We start from the raw sequence: 20,869 nt of genomic DNA, 5'->3' as shown, positions 1-20,869 counted from the left end.
CCAGTTTTTTAAACAAGCTTTGACCGATTAACATTCAATGCAGCTTGAGAATTTACGCGCTCCAGTTTCGGAATCTCTTTTATTTTTAATCTGCATTAAGCGAGTTGCAGAAAGAATCGAAGAAATCGAGGTTCGCTGCATATTAAAAGTACAATAATAATAATAGATTAAAAGCAGAGCTGATCGATTTAAGTTGTAGCATTTTACAGTAGTAAATTAATTCCCTGTAAATTTGGGGCAGTTTCATACATTTTTATTCATCGTAGAAAATTACGTCTTATTTATTTATTTATTTATTTTTTAATTAGTATGATCTGAGGTTCTAAATTTACAGGTGGTTGTAGGAATCGATGTATGTAGTATCGTATTATGCCCAAGTTCAATGTCCTAATCCTTACTTAATCCAGAATGGGACTTACGATTATTCATTGAATGACGATCGAACTTTCGGAAACAAGCTGCGTCTATTCAGGCCTTACTATCGCTTGCAAATTAATTCCTTCTGACTTTGAGAGGATTTATTTTACGTGTAATCGATTTTATGCGCGGAGGTACAACACGTGGTAAAGTGGCGTCCGAATTTGCTGTAAATTTTGGTGATTCTTGTCTTTTTTTTTTCTCAAATTCGAATAATCAAATTTCTTTTGGATTCAATGTACATTTTTATTAACGAAATTTATTTGATGTATGTATTTTTTTTTACTTTTAGAAAGGAAGCTTTCCGCCGCGTCGGCCTGTAATACAAATCTGGTTAAACATTTGCCTTTGACATTTAACTCTCGGTCGTGGTTTCATCCATTAATCGGCGAGTTAATATGCGAAGAACGAAGGTGCAGGACAGACAGTGAACTCATATATTCTTTTTTCTTTTTTCTTGCTTCGATGGCGTTCAATGTCGCGATGGCGTCTGCTTAAATATAAGCCTACATACATATTACATTTCGACTCGATTGTTTCATACTCCTGGCATTATTATTTCACGTGTACGACCCATATATATTCATTTAATCGTATCACGGGACGGAACTTTTTAAGAATGTAATAATTCTGACGCGGGCGTGTTGCATCATTCCGGCTGAAAGAAATCGTGTTTGCTTCCTCCTCGTAATTTGGCGGCTCATTTTCAGGGGCGGAATATTCAGTTGTTTTGTCGTATTCGTGAAACGGTTTCGGAAAGTCCTCATGTGCCTGTTTTAAGAGGCGGACATCGATTTCCTGTATTTTCTTCAACTCCATGAATCCAATATGGCGGTGCGTGGTCATCCACCTCTCCCGCTTCGAAGATAAGACGCGCGCATTAGAACGGAATGTCGATTCTATGGAAAATGATCGTTAAATACTCTCAGGAGGTCCTTAGATACTTATTTCGAGAGAGGGACGTCGATTACCGACGTTTTGTTTGCATTAATCCGTGTTATGTTTCTATCCCCTAATCCAAGATGGCGGAGCGCGGTTTCCCTCCACGTCCGCTTCTAAAACATGGCATGCGCGTTAGAACGAAGAGAAGTCGGTTCCGTGATACCAATCATTTGCAACAGACAAGGAAGGGACGCGGAAAATAATCGCCGGACGTTCTCACGGTCGGCCGAGACGGGTGTTTTATTCTTTCTCTCGTTTCCTCGGAGGGGACGCGAACGAAATAGTGCAACACTGTCGGCCGAGACTTCGCGCCCGTTCGTAAAATTCAAAGCCCCCTCGCATGCGCGCATACTTAATCGGAAACGCGGTTACAGAAAGGTCGAGCTGAAACTTAATTTCCATTTAAATAAGTTTAAAGGAAATTAACGAGCGACGAGGCGCGCCAGTGGGGCTGCCGGTTATAAGAGGTCGTTTCGACTTGGCCGATTCTCAGTCCTCTTCAGAGTCTGCTGAGACATTTCGCGAGGCCCGATTGTTCCCCCTTCCCTTCGTTACCAATCGCGGTGAATTTTTACGCATGGTGCCATAGTGAACTAAGTCGTAAACAGTGAAATTCCCGGCGGAAAACCGCACCGGCCCAGCATGAGGACTAAAACGGAGACAGACGCCACGTGCAACGGATTCAAGATGGCCGCCCCCGAGCCCGGAGAGGAACTCGTCATTTCTGGGATTTCCGGTCGTTTTCCGGAGTCCAACAACATGATGCACTTCTGGGAGAATCTCATGAACAAGGTGGACCTGGTTACCGACGACGATCGCAGGTGGAAATTAGGTACTTCCTCTGATGCACCTTTGGAACTTGGAATTCCTTGGCGACGCCTGATTCCAAGATGGCGGCCTTCGATCGCAATTTATAGTGCCATTGGAATTTTCAACTGAGACTTTTTATAACTATCTTGACTCGTCGCGGGTTTTCCTTGTGCTAATTATTGCTCCGAGACGACTCTGACTGTGAAATGGGAAATTGTAGGAATTGTTAAATCGGGAGAAATGATTTAAAATTATTAATATCTCAGACAAGGTCATGGGCCTCGACGTTTCTTAACGCCAAGCATTGTTCTACTGGGTTTACTTTTCTTTTTTAATATTATTAGCTTTAGAGGGCTTACACCTTAACAGTTCAGGGTCTTAGGTAAACATTGGAAGCTTTTCATTTTATGGAACGAATATTATAATTAATTAACGTCGATTCGGTGCGTCTAATTGTTTACGTAATGCAATAAATTATCGAGGTAACCGTGATTTGTCCGTCTGCCGATTGTTGTCGGACCTTTGAGTCAACAAGTTACTTATTAATAATACATGCGACCTTTCGATTATTCTCACGATACGACCACGTCTTTGTTGGGGGGAATTGCGCAGAAAAGATGTCACGGTCAATAACCAATTGTTCGATTTCCAGATCACCCTGAAATCCCCCAACGTACCGGGAAAATTAACAATGTGGAAAAATTCGACGCCGTCTTCTTCGGGGTGCACTTCAAGCAAGCACATACCATGGACCCCATGTGCAGGATGATTTTGGAACACACTTATGAGGCCATTATAGATGCTGGAATCAACCCTCGATCATTAAGGGGAACCAAAACCGGAGTTTTCATCGGCGCGTGCTTTTCCGAGTCTGAGAAAACTTGGTTCTACGAGAAGCTACAGGTCCGGAATTATTGCTGAATATTAATAGATTTAATTCAAGGAAGTAAATTTGTTCACCTAAAATTGTTTCACCCTTGTGCCTAAATTACACGAGTAGGATTAAGGGGTTACTCGCCACGCTTTGCGTGTAAACATTTTTTTTTTCGAAATTCTTTCCGTTCGCATTTTTAATGTAAACTTCAGGAATAAATTTATAAACGTTAGTCGAACATAGAATAATGCCAAATACTATTTGATATTATTTCTGCATTCATGTTAGATACTTTTTCGGCAGGTTAATGGATTCGGCATCACAGGGTGCAGCAGAGCCATGTTGGCGAACAGGATCTCCTATTGGCTAGGAATTAATGGACCTAGTTATACAGTGGATTCGGCATGTAGCTCCAGTCTTTTCGCCATGGAGCATGCCTACAGGGCGATAAAAAGCGGACAATGCGACGCCGCCATTGTTGGAGGAGCGAATCTGTGTCTTCACCCTTACGTGTCCCTGCAGTTCTCGCGTTTAGGTAAAAGCCTTCCATAGATTCCTTCAAAGCGTAGACAAATAATTCTACCCCGCGAAAGAAATTTCATCGAACCGATGAAATATTTCCCCAGTTAAGGTGAAGTGAAACACGTCGAGGAACTTGATCGACGTCGATAAAGAAGATTTTTCTAAATGCCTACGTTGCCGACGTTGGTTTTTATATTGACAGCTGGGTCGAATTATATTGGGTATTGTACCAAATGGCATATTCCACCTGTCGCTTTCGTACCATAATTATAAAGAAATCGAAGTAAAACTCCAGAAATCCTCTGAATTCGTGCCTTCTGGGGCCCTAATTGACTGCGGAGGGACCCCTGCGCCATCTGTGATTTCCAGGTCAATTAAATTTTCACTCCGAGACCTCGTATTCCCATCGTTTTAGCAACGAAGCGCATACAACACTTTTTTTGCCTTTATCCCGTTGAAATGCGAGTTTATCGATTACCAGAGTGTTCTAAATTGTCGTAAAATTCTCCTGACCCTTTCGATTCTCATATCAGAGCCTTCGATAATTTTATATTGATCGAAATATGAGAGCTCGACGCCATTTTGGTTCTGGTCTGGACAGTTAAAAAATTGTTTTGAAAAATCTAAATTTTGAATGTGTCAGGACAATTCTTAGATGATCAGGAGTGATGTGTCAAAGTTTCGGACAGTTTGGTCTAATACCCTTAAAAAAAAGTGTTGTATTCGAATCGACTGATTTGAAGGATGGTTCACTTCACCTTAACCGAAATAAACCCAAATATGAATTGCCATCTTCCGAAGATACGTTGCATCGAATTCAGTCGAGTTTATCCGAGTGAAATAATTATTCTTTTAATGGGAAAAATATTTTTTCGGTAGAATGGATTTTTTATTTTCTCAGCGTTGGCGTGACATCATGTAGATAAAACATTTGCGACATGTTACAGGTGTATTGTCACCTGATGGACGATGCAAGTCCTTCGACGCCGATGCCAATGGATACACTCGGAGCGAAACCGTCGCCGTGGTTTATCTCCAAAAAGCGAAAAATGCTAAGCGAATCTACGCCACTTATGTTCACGGGAAGACTAATTGCGATGGCTTTAAGGAACAAGGAATCACATTTCCCTCCAGCGTGATGCAGGGAGTCTTGTTGAAGGAGTTCTACGACGAGTGCGGTTTGCCTCCGAGTATTCTATCCTACGTTGAAGCCCATGGAACAGGAACCAAGGTCGGCGATCCTGAAGAACTGAACGCCCTGGAGAAGGTTTTCTGTCCTGATCGCACAACTCCTTTGAGGATTGGATCCGTAAAGTCGAATCTTGGTCACTCGGAGCCTGCGAGTGGTTTGTGCTCCGTGGCGAAGGTATTAACGATTGATTTAAATTTATTTCCCTTTTATCTGTTTATTAACGTCATCGCCGACGTTATCATTATTCTTAATAATAAGAAATTCAGTTAAGGTGAAGTGAAACACGTCGAGGAACTTGATCGACGTCGATAAAGAAGATTTTTCTAAATGCCTACGTTGCCGACGTTCGTTTTTATATTGACAGCTGGGTCGAATTATATTGGGTATTGTACCAAATGGCATACTCCACCTGTCGTTTTCGTACAATAATTATAAAGAAATCGAAGTAAAACTCCAGAAATCCTCTGGATTCATGCTTTCTGGGGCCCTAATTGACTGCAGAGGGACCCCCTGCGCCATCTGTGATTTCCAGGTCAATTAAATTTTCACTCCGAGACCTCGTATTCCCATCGTTTTAGCATAGAAGCGCATACAACACTTTTTTTGCCTTTATCCCGTTCAAATGCGAGTTTATCGATTACCAGAGTGTTCTAAATTGTCGTAAAATTGTCCTGACCCTTTCGATTCTCATATCAGAGCCTTCGATAATTGTATATTGATCGAAATATGAGAGCTCGACGCCATTTTGGTTCTGGTCTGGAATGAGTTAAAAAATTTGTTTGAAAAATCCAAATTTTCAATGTGTCAGGACAATTCTTAGATTATCAGGAGTGATGTGTCAAAGTTTCGGACAATTTGGTCTAATACCCTTAAAAAAAAGTGTTGCATTCGAATCGACTGATTTGAAGGATGTTTCACTTCACCTTAACGTTAAAACTGAGATACGAGCTCGTGAGTGGTTATTTACTCAGGAAATTATGGATTTTAATGCTCGACATCACGTGGAAATCATCTGGGAATCCCAAGTCCCTGGAAATCGTTGAAAGTGACCGAATCGCATTGTTGTTCATCATATGAAATTAAAGACAATCGCTTCTGAAAGGAGGAAATCCTTTTCACTGATAGTCCTAGTGACTAGCCCCTCGGGTCTTGATTAGTAATTAAATTCTAATTTAATTCTAAATTAAATTCCAATTTGATTCTAAATTAAATTCCAATTTGATTCTAAATTAAATTCCAATTTAATTCTAAATTAAATTTGTCCTGACCCTTTCGATTCTCATATCAGAGCCTTCGATAATTGTATATTGATCGAAATATGAGAGCTCGACGCCATTTTGATTCTGGTCTGGAATGAGTTAAAAAATTTGTTTGAGAAATCCAAATTTTGAATGTGTCAGGACAATTCTTAGATGATCAGGAGTGATGTGTCAAAGTTTCGGACAGTTTGGTCTAATGTCCTTAAAAAAAAGTGTTGTATTCGAATCGACTGATTTGAAGGGTGTTTCACTTCACCTTAAGGGGTAATTTAGTTATGGTAAAGTTTCAAATGATTAGGTACGTCCTATTTCGTAAAGGGTTTACTCCTCAGATGTCGCTCACGTCACCTTAAGGTGATATGAAAGTCTCACATATAACATACTAAAAAGTCGAAATATTTATACAACTTTTCTCCAAATTAGGGGCACCGAATCATTTGAAACTTTATCAAGAGATCCCGGAGGCTCTAAGGAGGAACGCGATGCTCGTGGAATTTCATTTCTGGAAAAGAAACAATGCGTATTTATCTAGGACAAGAACCGGAAAAAGACATTTCTTGAGAAAAATGAAATTTCACGAACATCGCGTTTTTTTTTAAGGCCAGATAATTCTGTGCATCCAGTTTAGAGAAAAGCTTTATAAATATATTCACGTTTTGATATATGTTTAAAATGACCCTTTCATATTACTTTGAGACTTGGAAAATGTTTTACAAGGGATTTTTTAATTTAAGGTCCTGATCGCGATGGAGTCTGGATACATTCCGCCGAATCTGCATTATAAGCGACCTAGGGAGGGGGTGAAATCTCTGGAGGAGGGAAAAATCCAGGTGATCACCGAACCCACCCCCTGGGAAGGAGGATATGTCGGGATAAACTCCTTCGGATTCGGCGGGGCGAATGCCCACATTTTGCTGAAATCCAACGACAAGGAGAAAAAAAATGGCGGCGCCCCTGAAGACGATCTGCCCAGACTCGTCGCCATTTCCGGTCGCACCGAGGAAGCTGCGGAAGCTCTCTTAGGAGATGTAAGTTAAAATATAATACAACGTTGTGTACAGATATTAATTATAGAGTATTGCTCCGTACATATTATATTTTTCTTGCGCCTTACTTTTATATTACATTTGTATATTCCATTTAAAAGGAAGATACCGAAAATTCCTACGGTGGAGTAAGAGGGGAATGAACGTCACTTCAGTTTAATTTCCGATAGATCCTCAGTCGGCCCGTCGATGTTGAGCACTTCCGGCTTCTGCACGACGTCCACCTACACGACATTCCAGGACATCTTTACCGTGGATTCGTGATGATGCCACCCCATGGAGTGGCTAAAAACCCCATCAAAGTCATCGACCACTACCCAGGAAGCAGACGGCCACTCTGGTTCGTCTTTTCCGGGATGGGGTCTCAGTGGGCCGGGATGGGTGAGAGTCCTGAGAGTCCTCATTCCCTCGGGAAGTAATTAAACCACTCCTTTTGAATTTTTCTTTTATACCACAGGGGAGTCTCTGCTGCGACTTCCGGTCTTCGCGGAGGCCATCAAAAAATGCGACGCCGTCCTGAGGCCTCGCAAGGTCGACATCTACGACATCCTGACCAACAAGGACAAGAAGACGTTCGACAACATCCTGAACTCCTTCGTGGGAATCGCTGCGGTCCAAGTAGGCCTCGATTCTCTTATCCTGAGATAGAGAAAAAAAAAGAGAGATTCATTGAATCAAAAAAATATTTCTTTAAATAGTACCAGACATATTTTTATAATTATAAGAGTAATCATGTCACTCCAATAAGCTCAAACAAATTGTCGCAATTCCGAGGAAATCTTGCATACGATTTAATCCAGTATAATAATTATTCTGCGAATTGGCGAAATATTTCTTCGGGCTCAATGGGATTTCTTGGTGCACTATTAAGAGAAATGTTTATTTGCTTCAGTGAAATATTCTTTTTTCTTTTTTCTCGGGGTAGATTTTCGGAAATTAAATCAATAGGGCGATTCGTTGCGACTTTTTAGGTCGGCTTTCATTGTCATAATTTTTTAGATCGGTTTGGTGGATATCTTGACGTCATTGGGCATTGTTCCTGATCGCATAATTGGGCATTCCGTCGGAGAGCTGGGATGTGCATATGCAGATGGATGCTTTACGGCTGAGCAGATGATCCTTTCTGCATATTCTCGAGGCTTGGCTTCTATCGAAACGAAATTTATCCACGGGTCCATGGCTGCTGTCGGCCTAGGGTACGAAACCCTGAGGGAGATGTGTCCTCCGGATATTGAAATAGCGTGTCGTAATTCTGCTGATAGCGCCACTATCAGTGGACCTGCGGAGTCGATGAAAACCTTCGTCAGCCAGCTACAGGTAATTAGGTTCCATAAGTTCACTTGAAAATTCATAAAAGTAGACTACCTTGAAAATGATGCCTATTAAGGTGAAGTGAAACACGTCGAGGAACTTGATCAACGTCGATAAAGAAGATTTTTCTAAATGCCTACGTTGCCGGCGTTCGTTTTTATATCGACAGCTGGGTCGAAATATATTGTGTATCGTACCAAATGGCATATTCCACCTGTCGTTTTCGTACAATAATTATAAAGAAATCGAAGTAAAACTCCAGAAATCCTCTGGATTCGTGCCTTCTGGGGCGCTAATTGACTGCGGAGGGACCCCCTGCGCCATCTGTGATTTCCAGGTCAATTAAATTTTCACTCCGAGACCTCGTATTACCATCGTTTTAGCAAAGAAGCGNAATTCTAAATTAAATTCTTCGATCAGTAGTTTCACAGGATGGTGTGATTATTTCAGGCGAAAGGCGTCTTCGCGAAGGAGGTGCCCTGCAGCAACATCCCTTATCACAGTCGATACATAGCAGCGGCGGGTCCGAAACTGCTGTCTTATCTCCAGGAGGTGATACCAGCTCCGAAAGCTCGAAGCACAAAATGGCTTAGCACCTCCGTGCCTCGCAGCCAGTGGAACACGACGAAAGCTCGGCTTTCATCTGCGGAATACCACACGAACAATTTGTTGAGCCCGGTTCTCTTCGAGGAGACCTCAGCCCTGATCCCGAAGGACGCCGCGACGATCGAGATCGCCCCCCACGGGCTGCTGCAGGCGATCCTGAGGAGGTCCTTGCCAGAGAGCGTAATGAACATCCCGATGACCCAGCGAGGACACAAGGACAACGTGGAGGTGCTTCTTCAGGGTATAGGGAAGCTCTTCAACGTGGGCTTCCAGCCAGACTTGAGGAAACTTTATCCTGAAGTCCAGCTCCCAGTTAGTCGAGGAACTCCCATGATCGCGCCGCATATTAAATGGGAACATTCTGACGACTGGTACGTCACGTCCTACAGGATGCAGGAGAAGATCGTCTCCGGGGAGAGGATCGTCGAAGTCACTTTGGCTGATGAGGATTTCGAGTTCATGGCGGGGCATGTTATCAGTGGGAGGAACCTCTTACCTGCTACTGGATATCTTGCTTTGATATGGGAAACCGTGGGCATGATGAGGGGAGAGTTGTATACAGAGGTCTCCGTTGTCTTTGAGGATGTTAAGTTCCTCAGGGCTACCAACATCCCGAAGGAAGGGGACGTGGAACTCACGCTGATGGTGCAGAAAGGTATTGCAGGTCTTCAGAACCCTTATTAACCCTTTGAGTATGGAACTCTATCGACATATGGGCGAAATTCATCAGAGCGTGCACGCAATATTGGACCAAATGTTCGACGCCTTTATAGGCATAGAGTTAAGGCGAAATGATAGGGTCATTCTATATGTATATAAAACGTAGAAATATTTATAAAACTTTTCTCCAAACTAAATGCACCGGATCGTTTGACACATCAGCACGTAATTACGGAGGTCTTTAGGAAGAGCGCGATGCTCGTGAAATTTAATTTCTCACGAAAGAATCTGATTTTGGTTCTAGTCTAGGCTAAAGAAAAAGAAATTTTGTTGGAAAAATGAAATTTCACGAGCAAGGCGAAATGATAGGGTCATTCTATATATATTTAAAACGTAGAAATATTTATAAAACTTTTCTCCAAACTAAATGCACCGGATCGTTTGACACATNTATTTAAAACGTAGAAATATTTATAAAACTTTTCTCCAAACTAAATGCACCGGATCATTTGACACATCAGCACGTGATTAAGGAGGTCCTTAGGAAGAGCGCGATGCTCGTGAAATTTAATTTCTCACGAAAGAATCTGATTTTGGTTCCAGTCTCGGCTAAAGAAAAAGAAATTTGGTTGGAAAAATGAAATTTCACGAGCATCGCGTTCTTCCTTAGGGCCTTCGTAACCACGTGCTGAAGTTTGATATAATTCGGTGCGCCCAGTTTGGAGGAAAGATTTATAAATATTTTGACGTTTCATGTATATAGTATGACCGTTTCATATCACCATAAGTTCTTATCGTGATATTGAAAAAGGATAGCGTAATTTTATATTGCAGTTTAACATATATATTTTCTGAACACGTGTCTCAAACTTTGGAATACTTTTAACTGTCCAGGCTATTGAGGGGGGTAATGACTAATCAGTCTCTGTATTTATTTTTTATCTCCCTTTATCAGGGTCTGGAAGATTCGAGGTCGTAGAAGGTGGTGCAGCAGTGGTCAGCGGAATCGTGCGAGCCGCGACGAACGTCGCCCAAGAGATGTTAAATCCTAAATTCATGAAGCCGATAGATGACGAAGAGTACCATCTGAAGACCCGGGACATTTACAAGGAATTCCGACTTCGTGGGTACCAGTACAGCGGCTTGTTCCAAGGTTTGAAGAGGGCCACGACTACCGGAAGTAGAGGGGAGATTGTCTGGAACAACAATTGGATCGCCTTCATGGACAACATGCTGCAGATGAAGCTTTTAGGACAGGACACGAGAGGCCTTTACGTGCCGACAGGGATCGAAAAACTGGTGATCGACACCAAGACTCATCTGAATCAAATTCGAGCCTTCACCGAAGAAGAAAAGTGTAAGACGTAATGAACATCGGTGCACCGAGAAGAAAAGAAAAAAAGATTCGTCGAACCAAAGAAACGTCTCGTTGGGTCAAATGAATCGTCATAAAGCCGAATAAACGTTTCTTCCGTTAAGGTGAAGTGAAACATCCTTCAAATCAGTCGATTCGAATACAACACTTTTTTTTAAGGGTATTATATCTAAAAATTGTCCTGACACATTCAAAATTTGGATTTTTCAACAAAATTTTTTAACTCATTCCAGACCAGAACCAAAATGGCGTCGAGTTATGATATTTCGATCAATATACAATTATCGAAGGCTCTGATATGAGAATCGAAAGGGTCGGGACAATTTTACGAGAATTTAGAACACTCTGGTAATCGATAAATCCGCATTTGAACGGGATAAAGGCAAAAAAAAGTGTTGTATGCGCTTCTTTGCTAAAACGATGGTAATACGAGGTCTCGGAGTGAAAATTTAATTGACCTGGAAATCACAGATGGCAAAAAAAGTGTTGTATGCGCTTCTTTGCTAAAACGATGGTAATACGAGGTCTCGGAGTGAAAATTTAATTGACCTGGAAATCACAGATGGCGCAGGGGGTCCCTCCACAATCAATTACGGCCCCAGAAGGCACGAATCCAGAGGATTTCTGGAGTTTTACTTCGATTTCTTTATAATTATTGTACGAAAACGACAAGTGGAATATGCCATTTGGTACAATACACAATATAATTCGACCCAGCTGTCAATATAAAAACCAACGTCGGCAACGTAGGCATTTAGAAAAATCTTCTTTATCGACGTCGATCAAGTTCCTCGACGTGTTTCACTTCACCTTAAGAAGTTATTCTTCGAATTAACATAATGTTTCTTTGGTTCAATGGCATTTTTTTCATCCTCAGCGTGTAGTACCCTATCCTCAGAAGTTTCACGTGGAAGATAGAGGTAGGACTTCAAGGACTCTTTTTCCAGGTTTCACCGTTCACGTGTACCCGAATCTAAACGCAGTCGTTGCTGGGGGTATCGAAATTCGAGGTCTGAAAGCGAATGCCATAAGCAAGAGGAAGTTAACAGGAGAGCCGGTCCTGGAAGAGTATAAATTCCTGGCCCATGAAGATCGAGCCGAAATGTCTCTTCAACATGCGGTGCGTCTTGCTGCCCATTTAGCCCTAGAAAATCACCTGACCATAAAAGTGAAGTGCATCGAGCTGTTGAACGAGTCCGACAAGAAGGACGTGGAGGACGTGGTATCGCCGATCCTGCTCGAGGTCCTGGGAGACTTGCCGTTGATGCAGGCAGACATCACGATCCTGGCGCCTGCAGACTCCTTCGAAGAAGGTGTCATCCCTGCAGAGATAGTCCTGGCCGAGCCCAAGAAGCTCCCCTCGGACACGAGTGCCCTCATCGTCGTCGGCAGAGGATTGCTGGAAGACAAGCAGCAGGAACAAAGAAGTCTGCTCCTGCCAGCCCTGAAGGAGGCAGGATTCGTCATCACCAGAGAGTCCCCTGACCTGGAGGACATCGCCGGCAGGGCTCTGAAATTCGGCTTGAACGTTATCCTGCAGAAACGCACCGGCAACGAGTTGCTGGTCCTCCTGAGGAAGAGGGAGAAATCGCCGACGAGGACCGTCGTAGTCTTCGTCAGGAACGAGGATTTCTCCTGGGTCTCCGAGCTGCAGAAGGCCACGAAGGAGGAGGTCGAGAAGGAGGTGGAAGGGATCTCCAGGATCATCCTGGTTAGCCAGGGCGATTTCGAAAGTGGCCTGGTTGGCTTCTTGAACTGCATCAGGAAGGAGCCAGGTGGGGAGACGGTCAGGGGAGTGTTGATCCAGGTAGGGATGAATCGATACTATCAATGCAACGTGAATTTCATTAATCCTAGGTTGACTAATTATAGATAAGAAATATCACGTTAATCACCGTTGGTTCAACCGGCTCTAAACTGCGTCTTTTTTTTCAGGACGAAAAGGCGCCGAAGTTTTCGTTGGCGGATCCCTTCTACCAGAAGCAGCTGCAGCTGGACCTGGTGCTGAACGTGCTGCACCCTGGGAGAATCTGGGGATCCTACAGGCACTTCAAGCTCCCTCCCATGGAGCCAGTCCCCGTAGAGCATGCCTGGGTGAATCAGCTGGTGCACGGCGATCTGGGTAGCCTGAAGTGGCTGCAAGGACCTCTCGAAAATGTCCAGGACAAGAGGCTGGTGAACATCGTCTACTCCGCCATCAATTTCCGCGACGTCATGCTGGCCACTGGCAAGCTGTCCGCCGACGTCATCGCCAAGACCAGGATGGACCTGGAGTGCGTGATCGGGTTCGAGTTTAGCGGGATGGACGCATCGGGAAGGAGAGTGATGGGTATGCGCGAAACCCGGTGCATGACGAATCGATGCATCATGGACGAGCACATCACCTGGACCATCCCCGAAGACTGGACCATGGAGGATGCTGCTACGGTCCCCTGCGTCTACGGGACCGCCCTATACGCGATGGTGATCAAAGGAAAGATGCAGAAGGGGGACAGGGTCCTGATCCACGCAGGAAGTGGTGGAGTGGGTCAAGCAGCCATCCACGTGGCGCTCTTCGTCGGCTGTGAGGTCTTCACCACGGTTGGCACCCCGGACAAGAGGAGGTTCATCAGGGAGACCTTCCCCTCGATTCCTGATGACCATATCGGGAACTCCAGGGACATCAGCTTCGAGCAAATGGTCATGAGGCAGACCAAGGGTCAAGGGGTGGACATCGTCCTGAATTCCCTGGCGGAGGAGAAGCTGAAGGCCTCCGTGAGGTGCCTCGCCAAGGGCGGGAGGTTCCTTGAAATTGGGAAGTTCGACATGGCGGCCAATAATCCTTTGGGCATGGATGCCTTCCTCAAGGAGATCAGCTTCCACGGCGTCATGCTGGATAATATATTCGCCGCTCCGGATGAAGTTAGGGCCGAGCTGAACAAAATCGTGGCTGAGTACATGAAGAATGGATGTATCAAACCTCTGACCAGGACCGTGTTCCCGAAGGATCAGGTCGAGGCCGCCTTCCGGTACATGGCTGCGGGGAAACACATCGGCAAGGTGAGGACCCGAGATCCTCTACCTCTTTTTTAACGTTTACATCGCGATTTACGGGGATATGCACGTTGCTATATTCGCTTTTCATATTCTTCTGCGAACTTGTTGTACCGAATTGTCTGACATTTTCCCACGTGAATGTGGAGGCTAGAAGGAAGGTCCCGACACTCGTGAAATTCCAATTTTCTGTAAAATTTATTTATAGACCTTCTCAACATTTTCTATACATAATTTAATTTTACGCGTGTCGGGACCTTCCTTATGGTCTTCAGATTCATGTTGTAGAGATTGAAACGATTCGGTACACGGTGTTTGGAGAAAAGCTTCATCAAAGGTTGATCCTTCGGATGCCACTTTCGCATCCCCATGAAGGACCGGCACAGGATCGCGAAATATTTCGCCAAAGAGGGAAATAGGGGATCTCGGGACGTGAAATATCTCGTCCCAGGTGACGAAAGGATTAACGAAGGATTCTCACCCTTAGACTCACCTCTTCACGATCCCCAGGTGCTGATACGAGTCCGCGACGAGCAGGAGTCCTTGAACGCGAAGATACTGGCCTTGCCGCGCTTCTTCTGCAAGGATGACCACAGCTACGTCATCCTGGGAGGTCTCGGAGGATTCGGCTTGGAGTTGGCCGACTGGCTGGTTATGAGAGGAGCCAGGAACCTGGTCCTGACTTCTCGAGCCGGCTTCAAGAACGGGTACCAGGTCATGCGAGTAAGGATCTGGAAGAGCTACGGGGTCAAAGTCGAGATCGTCACCGGGAGGGACTCCTCGATTCGCGAGGATTGCGAGGACATCCTGAAGAAGGCGAAGGCCCTGGGCCCGGTGGACGGGATCTTCAACCTGGCGGTGGTCCTGAAGGACAACCTGTGGGAGAACCAGACCCCGGAGTCCTTCGAGGAGTCCTTCAGGGCGAAGGCGTGGGCCACGAAACAGCTCGACCAGCTCTCCAGGAAGATGTGCCCTGGCCTCAGGCAATTCGTCGTCTTCTCTTCTGTCTCTTGTGGTCGAGGAAACGCTGGACAGACCAATTATGGAATGTCCAACTCCGTTATGGAAAGGATCTGCGAAAAGCGCAGAATTGAAGGATTTCCGGCTCTGGCGGTGCAGTGGGGTGCAGTCGGCGACGTCGGCCTCGTCGCCGAGATGCAGGAGGACCACAAGGAACTCGTCATCGGGGGCACTTTGCAACAGAGGATCTCCAGTTGCCTGCAGGTGAGTTGGGATTGAGCGAAAAATTTCTGGAAGAAAAAGAAAAAAAGATATTAATTCTTACATCAAACGAACGCATGAAAAAACTAAATAAGTTCAAACGCAGGTATGGCTAATTATAAAATATTTCCAAATATTTTTTATGTCGTATTATTTTTAATCCTCGGTCTTATATACCTCAGATTCATTGTCGAGATACATTTCCTCGGCGTGAACCTGCAAGAAAAAAATTCATTGAAGCGAAGAACAATTAAGGTTGTCCCAGCCAAATAATTACACTTTGAATTGACTGAGTATTCCTTTGGTTCAATGAAATTTTTTTTCTCAGGGTGGCAGAATGTAATTGTTGGCTCTCTTTGGCTTTGAAGGCAGTAATAAGATTCTTGCAACGAGCTAGAATTAAATAATTGTACTTACATGTTTATCCTTCCTCGTAGGAACTCGATGGATTCCTGCAGCAGGATCGACCTATCGTGGCCAGCATGGTCGTTGCCGAAAAGAGATCAGGTGGTGCCGGAGCTACTGATATCGTTGGCACTGTCCTCAACATCATGGGTAAAGAGATTCGGAATATCGATCAGGAGACTCGGCAGAGTCTCGCGCCAAATACATTTAAAAGCATGCGCGAACGGCATCGAATACTTAAGGTGAAGTGAAACACCCTTCAAATCAGTCAATTCGAATACAACACTTTTTTTTAAGGGTATTAGACCAAACTTTGACACATCCTTCCTGATCATTTAAGAATTGTCCTGACACATTGAAAATTTGGATTTTTTAACAACATTTTTTAACCCAGTCCAGACCAGAACCAAAATGGCGTCGAGCTCTCATATTTTGATCAATATACAATTATCGAAGGCTCTGATATGAGAAACGAAAGGGTCAGGACAATTTTACGACAATTTAGAACACTCTGGTAATTGATAAACTCGCATTTGAACAGGATAAGGGCAAAAAAAGTGTTGTATGCGCTTCTATGCTAAAACGATGGTAATACGAGGTCTCGGAGTGAAAATTTAATTGACCTGGAAATCACAGATGGCGCAGGGGGTCCCTCTGCAGACAATTGGGGCCCCAGAAAGCTTGAATCCTGAGGATTTCGGGAGATTTACTTTGATTTCTTGATATTTATTGTACGAAAACGACAGGTGGAGTATGCCATTTGGTAAAATATTCAATGCAATTCGACACAGCTGTCAATATAAAAACCAACGACGGCAACGTAGGCATTTAGAAAAATCTTCTTGATCAACATCGATAAAGAAGATTTTTTTAAATGCCTACGTTGCCAACGTTCGTTTTTATATTGACAGCTGGGTCGAATTATATTGTGTATTGTACCAAATGGCATATTCCACTTGTCGTTTTCGTACAATAATTATAAAGAAATCGAAGTAAAACTCCAGAAATCCTCTGGATTCGTGCCTTCTGGGGCCCTAATTGTCTGCGGAAGGACCCCCTGCGCCATCTGTGATTTCCAGGTCAATTATCTTTTCACTCCGAGACCTCGTATTACCATCGTTTTAGCAAAAAAGCGCATACAACACTTTTTTTGTCTTTATCCCGTTCAAATGCGAGTTTATAGATTACCAGAGTGTTCTAAATTGTCGTAAAATTGTCCTGACCCTTTCGATTCTCACAGAGCCTTCGATAATTGTATATTGATCGAAATATGAGAGCTCGACGCCATTTTGGTTCTGGTCTGGAATGAGTTAAAAAATTTGTTTGAAAAATCCAAATTTTCAATGTGTCAGGACAATTCTTAGATGATCAGGAGTGATGTGTCAAAGTTTCGGACAGTTTGGTTTAATACCCTTAAATAAAAGTGTTGTATTCGAATCGACTGATTTGAAGGATGTTTCACTTCACCTTAACGCCAAAGTTCGGCAGTAGAACTCGATAATTATTTTTTTTTCCTGGAATAACAGATCATGGACTTATGTTTGACGTATTGAAAACGGTGCAATGTTTTGACAGGACTGAAAGACCTGAAGACCGTAAGTCAGCATACCCCTTTGGCAGAGCTGGGCATGGACTCGATGATGGCCGTGGAGATCAAGCAGACCCTGGAGAGGGAATTCGAGATCTTCCTCACGGCGCAGGACATCCGCAGCTTGAATTTTGCGAAGCTGATCGAGATACAAATGAAGGAAAAGGACGAGGAGAAAAAACGGGGCCGGAAGTCGGGCTCGGATTTGGACGCCCCGACTGGGCTGAGGATCTTTGTTCGCACGGTGGGACTCGAGAACGAGCACAGGGAACCCTTCATGAAGCTGAACACGAAGTGCGAGGAAGGCAGAAACGAAGTATTCCTCATTCCTGGGATTGAGAGCTGTGGAACCATCTTTGAAACCCTGGCGACGAGGCTGAAGTCGCCCGCCACGTGTCTTCAGCTCACACATAGAAACGACCTGAAGACCATCGAAGACATGGCTCGTGAGTTCATACCGGTGGGTGAACAAATGAACATGTAAATAAGGCCAGGGAAAGATTCAGTAACGATATGTGCCCATAATTATGAAAGTGGTCTAAGTCAAAATTAAAAAAAAAATGAGTTTATCAGTTATTTCACGCCATATTATTTCAAACGAAATTAATTCAATGTAATTTCGAAACAAAAAATATATGACTTAGACCACTTTCATAATTATGGGCACATATATTGTCGGTTCAACCACGCCGAGGGAAAGGAAAAGTCAGTGGACCGAAGAAATGTTTCTTCGAACGGTACCACAGAAATAGTTTGTTAAGGTGAAGTGAAACATCCTTAAAATCAGTCGATTCGAATACAACACTTTTTTTTAAGAGTATTAGACCAAACTGCCCGAAACTTTGACACATCACTCCTGATCATCTACGAATTGTCCTGACACATTGATAATTTGGATTTTTCAAAAAAATTTTTTAACTCATTCCAGACCAGAACCAAAATGGCGTCGAGCTCTCATATTTCGATCAATATACAATTATCGAAGGCTCTGATATGAGAATCGATAGGGTCAGGACAATTTTACGACAATTTAGAACACTCTGGTAATCGATAAACTCGCATTTGAACGGGATAAAGGCAAAAAAAGTGTTGTATGTGCTTCTTTGCTAAACCGATGGTAATACGAGGTCTCAGAGTGAAAATTTAATTGACCTGAAAATCACAGATGACGCAGGGGGTCCCTCCGCAGTCAATTAGGGGCCCAGAAGGCACGAATCCAGAGGATTTCTGGAGTTTTATTTCGATTTCTTTATAATTATTGTACGAAAACGACAGGTGGAATATGCCATTTGGTACAATACACAATATAAGTCGACCCAGCTGTCAATATAAGAACCAACGTCGGCAACGTAGGCGTTTAGAAAAATATTCCTTATCGACGTTGATCAAATTCCTTGACGTGTTTCACTTCACCATAATTGAAGGGATAATTATTTCACTCGAATGGACTCTAATAAACAGGCGTAATTCCGAAGAAGCTTTGCATCCATTTTATTCCACTTCGAGTGAAATTCTTTGAATTAACAGAGTATTTTATTGCTACCTTTCGAAGAGACATTTCTCACCGTTCATTGAAATCTTTTCCTCAGTGCATGGAATATGTTCACTTGGAAGGAGATGAAAAATAATTCACACCTTTGTGTTGAGACTGTTACTTCGCTGAGAGTATTTATGTTAATTATACAACTGTGGAGGAAAGGGTAATATCAATTTTAAGTGGATGTAAGATGTATGTTACGTTACTTGTTACAAGGTATTACGGTTATGTTGTTACGGAACTGTGTTTAAAGAATTATTGTCTTTTCTTCAGGGCGTCCTTTCCACCTGCAAGGACCGCAGGAGCTTTGTCATTGCTGGTTATTCTTTCGGGACGTTAATAGCGATCGAGCTTGCGAGGATGTTAGAAGCGGAAGGCCTTAATGGTAGATTGATCCTCATAGATGGATCTCCTGAACTCATGAAAGCCATTATTTCTCAGCATTTGACCTCCACTAACGAAGGCGATTTCCAAAATACTGTTCTTTTGGGGGTGATGGACATGGTGGCTCCGGCATTTAATGCGCAGGTAATCCTACACCGAGAGAAAATAATTAATCGAACCAATAGAATATTTTGTTCATTTTATTATTCAATTTATTCCAGTTTATCCGAGTCAAATAATTATTCCTTATACTAACAAAGTATTATATTGGTTCGTTGAATCTCTTTTCTTAATGCGTCATCATAATGTAGACGTAGAAAGATATGAAGAGTTAGGAGTAAACATGAATTCCCCGGCAGGGAAAATATTTTAAACGTCATCTTTTCAGACTTCTCTTTTTATAACTCTTTGTTAATGGATTCCAGCTCGCCGTGGAGTTGGAGAAGTGTGCGACGATGACGCAAAGAATAGAGGCGTACATGAACCTGATACCTGACGGAGTTCTGCAGTTTAGCAAGGAAGATCAGATGCATTTCTTGACAGCTATTTATTCACGTCTGAGCGCGGTTATAGAGTACGATTGTGCCCCGCTTCCACCAATCAGGTCGCCGATTACTTTGATTAAACCTGTTCGAATATCCGCAAAGACTCTTTCCGACGATTACGGTCTTCAGAAGGTACGTTTCATTACAATCGCAAACTTTTATACTTATACGTGCGAGGTGTATTTCTTTTTCCTCCTAAAGAAAGGGAAACGGCGACTGTTTAGTCTTATGATAAGAGAAATTAAAAAATTTAAATTACGTTCAGTGATTACCTCTATTTGCCATTTTCTAGGTCACACGAGATAAGGTGGAGATTTACACCGTGGACGGAAACCACATTACTATCCTGGACGACCCCAGGGTCGCCGTGGCCATCAATGGCGATCCCTTGGAAGACGCCGCGACTTTCAAAGCCAGTATCATGGAAGATGGAAAGATCCTGGCGCCGATTACCACGGACGAGCACCATAGATCGTAGGAAAGCGACCTTTTGTGCAAGCGTGCACAGTTTCCCGGATCCAGATGAGCTTCTAAGCTTTCGTGTTCTAGCTTGAATGGAACTAGATGTAAGCAAGCGGTTTCCAAGATGGCGGCGCCCGTGCAGACGTCCGCCATCTTGGACGCGCTACCATCTTGGGAACTCCACTACGGCGGATATCAAACCAAAACCCAATTTCCCGATCCCCACGCGATCGAGACTTAAAAAAGCCGTCTCGATTTGTAGAAGCGCTGCTCAAGTTTTCGAAAATCATGATTCTTCCGCGAAATATGCCGAGTTTCAACTTCTAAACGTCTCGTTAAGATCCACCCCAAGGCTCTGAAGGTGACGAATGGAATTTTATAATAAATATTAGGGAACTAATATTATAATTGTCCTGTATTTCGATCGGAGGAAAATGTCTCCCCGAAGAGACTAGAGAATTGGGCATCTTTCAATTTCCGCCGCCATTGCTTCTTTCAATCAAACTCACATGCTCGTTTTTGCAACACCGCGGGCAGTAATATTGTTATCCAGTCGATTATACCTTTTTTCTTATCGATTGCAGACTGTCGCTCTTTTGATTTAGTGTTCTTAAGTGTTGCACATGTACAAGATCAAGGAATAAAACCGTTTGTAAATATTCATCATCATCGCCATACGA

At 43.4% G+C, this 20,869-nt stretch overlaps 1 protein-coding gene across 1 annotated transcript; it reads left to right on the top strand.

Moving 5' to 3' along the window:
* The first annotated feature begins 1,577 nt into the window (after window positions 1–1,577).
* Window positions 1,578–20,852, top strand: LOC105699722 (fatty acid synthase). The gene is made up of 18 exons (XM_023433790.1): window positions 1,578–2,191; window positions 2,822–3,072; window positions 3,347–3,578; window positions 4,513–4,931; window positions 6,751–7,044; window positions 7,233–7,443; window positions 7,520–7,680; window positions 8,062–8,379; window positions 8,824–9,634; window positions 10,595–10,996; window positions 11,962–12,821; window positions 12,950–14,053; window positions 14,558–15,271; window positions 15,706–15,823; window positions 17,249–17,721; window positions 19,072–19,326; window positions 19,608–19,859; window positions 20,020–20,852. The coding sequence occupies exons 1-18, from the start codon at window positions 2,002–2,004 to the stop codon at window positions 20,203–20,205; spliced, it is 7,251 nt and encodes a 2,416-aa protein (XP_023289558.1). The 5' UTR covers window positions 1,578–2,001; the 3' UTR covers window positions 20,206–20,852.
* Window positions 20,853–20,869: the final 17 nt, after the last annotated feature.

Source organism: Orussus abietinus, unplaced genomic scaffold (assembly GCF_000612105.2).
Source record: "Orussus abietinus isolate OABI.00-Male unplaced genomic scaffold, Oabi_2.0 scaffold29, whole genome shotgun sequence".
In the NCBI taxonomy this organism is placed as follows: Eukaryota; Metazoa; Arthropoda; class Insecta; order Hymenoptera; family Orussidae; genus Orussus; species Orussus abietinus.
This window is presented reverse-complemented; position numbering and strand designations above follow the sequence as displayed.